The sequence below is a fragment of the Ictalurus punctatus genome, chromosome 19 (assembly GCF_001660625.3).
Source record: "Ictalurus punctatus breed USDA103 chromosome 19, Coco_2.0, whole genome shotgun sequence".
Lineage (NCBI taxonomy): Eukaryota > Metazoa > Chordata > Actinopteri > Siluriformes > Ictaluridae > Ictalurus > Ictalurus punctatus.
This window is the reverse complement of record NC_030434.2, coordinates 5,534,919-5,544,835: the sequence shown is the minus strand read 5'-3', so window position 1 is coordinate 5,544,835 and position 9,917 is coordinate 5,534,919. Positions and strand designations below refer to the sequence as shown.

The following is a 9,917-nucleotide window of genomic DNA, read 5'->3' as shown; positions in this document are numbered from 1 at the left end:
GTCTGCTGTTACTGTGGCCAAACAACTCTCTTTGATTCGTCTGTCCAGAGAACATTATTCCAAAAAGCCTGGTCTTTGCCTATATGCTCATTGGCAAACTGTACTCTTGCTTTAATGTTCTTTTTAGACAGCAAAGGCTTTTTCCAGGCACACCTCCCATGCAGGCCAAATTTATTAAATCTCTTTCTGATTATTTTAGTTAGCACAAGTATTATGGTTTCCCATAAACAATAACAACCACTAGCAATAGCAACACAAAAAAAAACTATCAAAAAATGAGAGGGATAGGGGGCTACACATAACACACACGACACAAAATGAAGTTTCAGACACAAAACAAATGAAGCCAAAGTCATACCGACACAACATTCATTAATGTCCAAGGTTTTTTTTTATTTTTATTTTCATTAATCTTTTGGATTATCTGCATGTTATATATATATATATATATATATATATATATATATATATATATATATATATATATATATATATATATATATATATATATATATGCTAAATAATAAACCTTGATTTCTAACTAAGTTCCTTAGTTCCACTGACTGTTCAATGATAAACATGTATGTATATATACACCAATGTAACAGGACCAGACAGTTCAGATATATAAATGTGGAGCTTGTGATTTTAATGCAGCTGTCAATTTTTTTTTAGCAGAGGTATTAAAAATGTGACAAAAATGGAAAATTGTTGTGAAGCTTAACTGTTGATTTGTTTTTGTGTTTTCTAGGAGTGCGATCCATTCCAGCGGAAGAGATCAGACTCTTCAGGACTAAACTGTGTTTTTGCAAACTTTACTAATATTTAAGATTAGACCCGCAATAAACTTAAAAATCACTCAAAAAAACGGTAACTTCACATGTCCATGTGCTTTAATCAATCAAATATTAATATCTGAAATATTTGTTCAGTACATATGAATGGCAAAACTTAACCAAAGGTTTTTCTGTTAATGAAAAGCTATCAGTCACCATTTGTTATGAAAATATTTTAGATTATATTAATTGTAAGTAAAATTAAGTCATCATTAAATTAACAAGTTAGTGAAAATGGTAAAGAGTGTATATAAATCACTAAAGGACTGTCTATAATGTTGTGCAGTAAACTCAAGGGAGAAAGGTCCAAATCACCAGCACCCAGCTGTATCTCCATGAAGAGTGATCAATCTATGGAGCCACCTTTGAAGTTTAAAGCTGAAGGCCCCTCAGATCTACACAGGTAGCATCTAATCACTGTTAATGTCACTGCTAATGTCACAGTTCCAGCATAAAACTAGAACTGAATATATTATTTATCATGGTATGTAGTATTCTGTTGTACAAACTGTATCACTTAGTGTGTGTTTTAGCAGAATTCATTATTTTGCAATACACCAATATGTAATTAAACCATTGGGAATCCCTACAGTGATCAACAAATCTGGACCTCTGAGTGAGACACATCAGTTGCATGTCTCCCTCTGACGAACATTCTTGGAAACAAAACACAGTGGAATTGTAATAACTTGTGGAAACTTGACTTACAAAAAAGAAATAGCAGGACTTTAGTGATTTTTAAATGCCAGAATCTTTTGTCTAAAATCTCACATTGTGAATACTATCAACCTTTCCAAGCCAACAGAAGATGGTTGTTTTTACAGGCAGTTTGGAGGAATGATTCTGGTCCGAGTTGCTCTATCATTGCAGCACACATTTCATCTCAGCTGAGCAGCTAACTATAAAAAATTGTTGTGCTAAGAATTTAACAGGCTTAGCTTGCTAGTAAACTAACATGCCTAATTTATATTGCTTTAACAAACCTGTGTAGCTCTACATCAATCAGGTTCTTACTGAGGAGTTGCCTATAATGGACATTTATCTATCTAACTTTGTTCAGCTTACAGAAGGATTTATAATTCAATAATCAATAGAATATCAAATCTAGAGTCTAGATATTGTTCAAATAACACATTTGTCTAACTACAGAAGCAGGAAAATGGTTTACAACAGCCACATTTTAACAGTTTAACATGTATAACTCGACTTCAATGTCATGGGCAGGGATGCCTCTAAATAAAAAGCTGCCAAGAAGTCTAGTCCTCCTTGTTCACTTTGACAAACATGTCCTTTAGGATGTTTTGAATTTAAGGTGATACAGGGTGGAGTACTAATGCTAACAAATAGATATTGTAAGGGAAATAGCCCGGGGGGGCACAGATACGCAGGAAACTGGTTGCAGTGATACAGTGATTAATCTTGTAGGGGTGTGGCTGGCGTTGACGCTTTCGAGGGCGTGTCGGGATTCCCTAGAAGGGTGTGGGGTTCTTCCGTGCCGTCATCCACCGTCCTGTGTAAGCTTACCAGCTGGCGTCTTCGTCCGCACCCGAACCTTCGGGAAGAGAACGAGAGAGAGAGAGAGAGAGAGATTAGAAAAATTATGTTGCCGTATCTGAGGTCGGAATACCTTTAGGCAGCAAAAGAGCGCGCACGTGGTCTGCGAGTTAGTACTGTCTCGTGCACGGGCGGAAGAGTGTCCTCTTATACTCTTCCCCCGTCGCCTGAGTGGTGGAATTCGTTGTGTTTGGCGCGAGGCTGTCCGCTTCGTGCCTGCGCGGCAGTCGGAGAAGGAGCGACTTTCTTATCCTGCGCGCCGGCTGTCGGTCCGTCGCGACAATATATAAATACGTTAAAGAATAAAAATTGTATAAACAATTTAATTAGACCGAGGAGCAGGTATTAAATATGTAGAAGCCAGCTGATTTCATCCATCCATCCATTTTCTGTTACACATATCCTACACTTGGTCACAGGGAGCCTGGAACCTATCAAAGGGGACTTGGGGCGCAAGGTGTGGGACACCCTGTGTGGAGTGCCAACCGATCACAGGGCACAATCACACTCACTCACTCTCACACACACACACACACACACACACACACACACACACACACACACACACACACACACACACACACACACACACACACACACACACACACACACACACACACACACACACACACACACACACACACACACACACACACAGAGAGGACAATTTGGAAATGCCAATCAGCCTACAACGCATTTCTTCTTCTGTATATTCTGTATATAGAAATCTATATACACAAGGAAGCAAGTAAATTTGAAGAAAGAAAGAAAGAACAAAAATTGAGGTTAAGGAAAATAACTTTTCAACTTCAAGAAATTGGTCAACAAATAAATTGTACATATAAATAACAAATAAAATAGATCCAATAATAAATTACAATGCACTTCAAAACTGAAATTGCTGCTTCTTTTAATTTTTTTAAGCAAACCTTAGCTAACATAATTTAGACATGACTTGGAGAAATATAGTCAAGCTGACTTGAGCTTTAAAATGTAACTGTATCACTTCCAAGAAGAAGTCTTTATTTGTCACATACAGTATACATTACAGCACACCGAAATTCCTATCTTCACATATCCCAGCTTGTTAGGAAGTTGGGGTCAGAGTGCAGGGTCAGCCATGATACAGCGCCCCTGGAGCAGAGAGGGTTAAGGGTCTTGCTCAAGTGCCCAACAGTGGCAGCTGGCAGCTTGGTGCTAACACTGACAGCACCCCAAAATATTTTCTAATTGCACCTGAAAATGATTCTTATGTCACCTGCTTTCATAACATCTCCCAGAACACACCTGCACTGAACTCCATTTCCCAGCAGCACTACAGACTACAAACTCCACCACGTGATCAGTCACATGACCCACTTCCCAGATCACATTCAGCTGATTACTAACTCAGCATTGAGAGTGCCCCTGTTACTAGTTAGACTAAGAGCCTAATTATTTTATGGCTATTTTTTCAGTTAATGATATTCAAGAAAACTCTTACCATTCAGTCATATATCGAAAAAGAACAGCACATGAAAAACAACATCCCATATCCTCAGGGGAAATCTGAGGTAAAAGGAATTAAGTTATATCACTCTGCTCTTTAGCTGCTCGGACATGATCATCACCTGTCGCCTGCTCCACAGTAAACTGTGCAGTTTGAGTTGTATTCATTGTCATTGACAGGACTGTATCCCGTCTCACACCTGTACCTCCACAGACTCTTGCATTTCATGGGGAATGTGTTGTGGAAGACATTTTGTAAGAACCACATGACTGAGTTTTCGTAACCAGGGAAAGAATGATGTTGAAAGGACGGGTGTTGGTTATATATTATTTTATTTCCTTCAGTATCAGTTATGATATAATCAGCATGAGAAGTTGGTCAGCTCTGGTCTCATCACTCAGCTCAGAAACCTCCAATCTGAGAGAACTGCATCTGACTGTGAAAACACTGGATCTGTCTCGGAATGAACTAGGACACTCAGGACTGAAGAGTCTCTGTGCTGTACTGGAGAATCCTCACTGTAAAGTGGAGACGCTGAGGTAAGATCATCTCTCTGAGAAACACAATAACTCACTAAAAGCAGCAGTTGTATACAGAGTTGTTTTTCACCTGGAATGTTCTGTAACAGTACAACATGCAGAACAAATAGATTAGTCATTAAGTGATAATGATTTCTCTCCAGAGTCACTCATGCATTAAAGAAATAATTAAATGTACTTATAATTTGTAACGTGTGCATTTAAAATAGAGATAAACAGAGATACCTTCTATAAAAACTGACTAATTACTTTTTAAAGCCAGCAATACTTTTACAGATCTAGTACACTTAATATCAATAATTCAACAACAGCTATAAAGCTGAATGGCCCACCAAAAAAAAGCACACTTGTTGCTAGGGGCTACACCATGGTCTTGTTAAAATTATTCACAAACCCCAGTTCTCACTCACTAGGAGCTGCTGCTTTAAGAAGCTGCAATGAGTGACATTGCTCAGTAACTTTTCTGTGTGGTGTGTAACAGACTAGTTCAATAAAGAGTTTACCTTCTCTGAAAGTAAACCATGATAAAAACCTGTTGATGAAGATTGTATCATTGTGTCTCTGTACAGGTTGTGTGGTTGTGGTGTCTCAGATGAAGGCTGTGCTGCTCTGACATCAGCTCTGAAATCAAACCCCTCACACCTGAGACAACTGTATCTGTCTGATAATAAAATAGGAGACTCAGGAGTGAAGAGTCTCTCTGCTGTACTTGAGAATCCTCTCTGTAAACTGGAGATACTGGGGTAAGATCATATTTTAAATCATTAATTATAAAACATGTTCTAATCTTCATCAAAGTCATAATAATAAAAAACACATTCTGTATAAATAAAACATATTCACAGTCAATATTGAATAAACTATTTACACATCCACAGTCTGACTTTAAAAAAGTACATGAACCAGTGAGCTAACAACTTCTCCAAATGTTATTTAGAGTCTGAGCCTGTTTTAGGTCTGATTACAGAGTCTGATCTTTCCAAGAAAGACCTGTTCATTTGAACGCTGATTAAAAAAAGAGATTTTGTTGAGATGTGTGAAGGGAAAAGTTACTAAAAACATTTCTAAAGATCTAGTGTGTGTTACTCAGTCCACAATGAGGGAAACTGTCTACAACCAGAGGAAAGTCAGTGCTGTTGTTCCTCTGCTTAAGATGAGAGAGTGAAGAGTGTGTCATTGTGTCTCTACAGGTTGCGTGGTTGTGGTGTCTCAGATGAAGGCTGTGCTGCTCTGACTTCAGCTCTGAGATCAAACCCCTCACACCTGAGAAAACTGAATCTGTTTGATAATAAAATAGGAGACTCAGGAAAGAAGCTGCTGTCTGCTCTTAAAGATGAACATTGCAAACGGCTGGAACTGATGTGAGTTATGACCTTTTTAGATAAATGTTGGAAATAAAATAAAAGACTAATCATTTAACCTCATTATCATTAGTTTGTTTCTCTTAAGTTCCAATAAATATTAGATTACCAGGTTTGGAAATAAAACTAGTTTTAGAAATGTCACTATATTCTATTTAATCTGATTTTTTCTAACAATTGGCTTTAATGCTGTTTTGTGTTCAGTAAAGTGTGTTGATTTAAAATTCATGTGAAGGTACAAGACAGGGAGTCAGACAGAGTCTACAAAATATCACAAATGAGTGCATGAGAGTGATTGTAAATGAACACCTGCTCTCATTGTGACAGCCTGCTATCTCTGACGTCATACTGCTGCTTTTGTCTGAACAAGATGATGTCTGCTTTTCCCTGTTTCTGATAAGCTGTAAGAACTCCTCACTGGACTGCGATGCCCCTCCTGGTTGGCAGGGGCGCCTCTCTCCAGACTCATGCTGAACTCTGCTACTCATTAGCCCCCCCCACCCCCCAATATCTTTTTTTCCTTTATTGTTGCTCTTTTCATCAGTAAGACTCTATTGTGGATCATATCTGCCTCATTGCCTCTGCTGCTCTTTGATTCATTACTTGGGGAATAGCTCTGCCAGTGACTTTCTGTACATGAGAGACCTGGGTTTGATTACCACCTAAGACAGACTCGTTACATAAGCAGCACACTTTCTTCTCAACTTTCATAAAAGCAAATTAAAAAGATTATATTTTATGCCACATATTTATTTAAGCAGCCACTTTACTCCCTCTGTCACTTCTTCCAGTACCCTACCTCCACACCGTGTCTTCTGTCTTTACTGTAACATTCACCTCGGCTTCTTCTTAAAGTCTGCACTTAAATATAAATGTAGAACAAGAGCTACAGTGAGGGGAAAAAAGTATTTGATCCCCTGCTGGTTTTGTACGTTTGCCCACTGACAAAGAAATGATCAGTCTATAATTTTAATGGTAGGTTTATTTGAACAGTGAGAGACAGAATAACAACTAAAAAATCCAGAAAAATGCATGTCAAAAATGTTATAAATTGATTTGCATTTTAATGAGGGAAATAAGTATTTGACCCCTCTGCAAAACATGACTTAGTACTTGGTGGCAAAACCCTTGTTGGCAATCACAGAGGTCAGACGTTTCTTTTAGTTGGCCACCAGGTTTGCACACATCTTAGGAGGGATTTTGTCCCACTCCTCTTTGCAGATCTTCTCCAAGTCATTAAGGTTTCTAGGCTGACGTTTGGCAACTCGAACCTTCAGCTACCTCCACAGATTTTCTATGGGATTAAGGTCTGGAGACTGGCTAGGCCACTCCAGGACCTTAATGTGCTTCTTCCTGAGCCACTCCTTTGTTGCATTTGCCGGGTGTTTTGGGTCATTGTCATGCTGGAATACCCATCCATGACCCATTTTCAATGCCCTGGCTGAGGGAAGGAGGTTCTCACCCAAGATTTGACGGTACATGGCCCCGTCCATCGTCCCTTTGATGCGGTGAAGTTGTCCTGTCCCCTTAGCAGAAAAACACCCCCAGAGCATAATGTTTCCACCTCCATGTTTGACGGTGGGGATGGTGTTCTTGGGGTCATAGGCAGCATTCCTCCTCCTCCAAACACGGCAAGTTGAGTTGATGCCAAAGAGCTCCATTTTGGTCTCATCTGACCACAATACTTTCACCCAGTTGTCCTCTGAATCATTCAGATGTTCACTGGCAAACTTCAGACGGGCATGTATATGTGCTTTCTTGAGCAGGGGGATCTTGCGGGCGCTGCAGGATTTCAGTCCTTCACGGCGCAGTGTGTTACCCATTGTTTTCTTGGTGACTATGGTCCCAGCTGCCTTGAGATTATTGACAAGATCCTCCCGTGTAGTTCTGGGCTGATTCCTCACTGTTCTCATGATCAATGCAACTCCACGAGGTGAGATCTTGCATGGAGCCCCTGGCGAGGGAGATTGTCAGTTCTTTTGTGTTTCTTCCATTTTCGAATAATCGCACCAACTGTTGTCTCCCTTTAATCGCACCAACTGTTGTCTCCCTTTGTCTCCCACACCCCCTTTAAGAGTGTGCTCCTAATCTCAGCTCGTCACCTGTATAAAAGACACCTGGGAGCCAGAAATCTTTCTGATTGAGAGGGGGTCAAATACTTATTTCCCTCATTAAAATGCAAATCAATTTATAACATTTTTGACATGCATTTTTCTGGATTTTTTTTGTTGTTATTCTGTCTCTCACTGTTCAAATAAATCCACCGTTAAAATTATAGACTGATCATTTCTTTGTCAGTGGGCAAATGTACAAAACCAGCAGGGGATCAAACACTTTTTTCCCTCACTGTAAATGGGACAGTAGTGTTCATTATTTAAAAAGCCCCAAAGCGTGTGATTGGATAAGAGTAGTGATGTGATGGGTAAATATCTGCTCATTTTCCTGTTAGAACTTGCTGAAGTCATTTGTTCTCGCTAAATGTTATAACACAGATGTTAGTAAGAATGAAGAAATGTCAAATGATTAATTATAAACAGGAGATGATAATGATGTTTCTCTTGGAGCAGAGTTGATTACATGTTGATCATGAAGTACCACAGTCCAGTTTGTGGTTATTAATTCACGTATTTCTTTTATATTCAGTGTGTGAAGATCAGCTAAAATGGACAGGAACAGTTTCAAGACATTGGTGGAATTCTCACCCAACAATATTGGCATCTGAGACTCACAACAGGTCACGTGTCGTCTGGTTAATTAGTGTAGCAGTGCTGTTATACTAAATATCAGCACTCTTGGAACTCTGCTTCTCCAATCAAATGAATGGACCAGAACTAACTGTTGCATGATATAGTTTTTCTGTTTTATGTGATTAATATTTGTCTAATATTGGAATGTTTTAATATCTTTACACATGCATTGTTTAGCTGATTTGCTGGATACATAACTAAAATTATATTGTACTTAAGCACTTAGAATGTCTTGCCTAATTGTATCAATTAAATACACTTTGAAGAAATAAAATACATAAATACAATGTTATTTTTGTTGTTTAAAATTAACTTGAGTATTTAACAGGAATTTTGTAGCAAAATAATATTTCAACAATTCTTCAAAAACAAATTTGTGTAACAACAAAATATTGCTCCACTGAGTGTTTTTGTAGAGAAAAGTGCTTTTTGTACTTAAATTTAAATCAACATGCTGAGTCAACATCATAACCCAGCCTTGCTGAGATAAAACAGTCCAGACTGAGTCGGTCCACGTTGTTCCCAGCGCTGGATTTCAGAATCGACCAAAACTGGGTTCTGTTTAACTCAGCAATTTTACAGTGGACCTTTTTTAGGAGACTCAACTGGGAATGAGTGTATATGAGTACAAGCACCTTCTTTCTGTTATGTATCTTTTTATATGCTTCCCTCTCTCATCTTTTTAGGCAGGTCAGTAGTGGAATATTTTTTCATGTGTACATTGTAGACTGCTTTTATTAATTGAGAGTGTACTTAAATAAAATGCCTTACCCATTCTAAACTTTTCACCTTTTACATTTACATTTAGTTTTTTTTTTGTTTTTTTTTCACTAACTAGACACTCAGTGGTGACATGATCATATTTCCTATTCTGGTTTGGACAATACTCCATAGCACACTTCTCTCTTTCTCCCCATCAGCTGTTACTGTGAGGCAGTTTTTGGAACTACTGACAGATTTGTGCGGCACTTTCACTTTGGATGAACTGAAATATTATTTCCCTGATGCAGTATTTTGTGTTTTACACATTCCCATGAAGATGGATTGCATGTTTCGTTTAAAGTTAGTGAACATTGCTCATTGCTAGTCAGCTGGTATCTTGTGTACAGCTTGTTTCAGCTTGGGGGTGAATATACAGCACAGCTTGTGTTACGCTGCATGTGTTACCTTATTTTATGTGCTGGCTAGGATAAAGCACCAGAATGTTTACTAATGTAAATTACAATTTTATTTCAGTAAAAGGGTAAAATGTCACTTATTTATGATAGCTGTATGTAATATTTGAGACATGTGCAGATAATTATCCTTGACTTGTTTAGAAGTGTTTGTTTTTTTTTGAGAGGAAAAAAAAATATTTAGGAGAATGGTATCATCGATTCTACCTGTAACTT

At 38.3% G+C, this 9,917-nt stretch overlaps 1 protein-coding gene across 1 annotated transcript; it reads left to right on the top strand.

Moving 5' to 3' along the window:
* Positions 1 to 1,026: 1,026 nt before the first annotated feature.
* LOC108279561 (ribonuclease inhibitor) lies at positions 1,027 to 8,818 on the top strand. The gene is made up of 5 exons (XM_047162215.2): positions 1,027 to 1,239; positions 4,224 to 4,418; positions 4,988 to 5,161; positions 5,609 to 5,779; positions 8,423 to 8,818. Exons 1-5 carry the CDS (start codon positions 1,112 to 1,114, stop codon positions 8,427 to 8,429), a joined length of 675 nt encoding a protein of 224 aa, XP_047018171.2. The 5' UTR covers positions 1,027 to 1,111; the 3' UTR covers positions 8,430 to 8,818.
* The last annotated feature ends 1,099 nt before the right edge of the window (positions 8,819 to 9,917 follow it).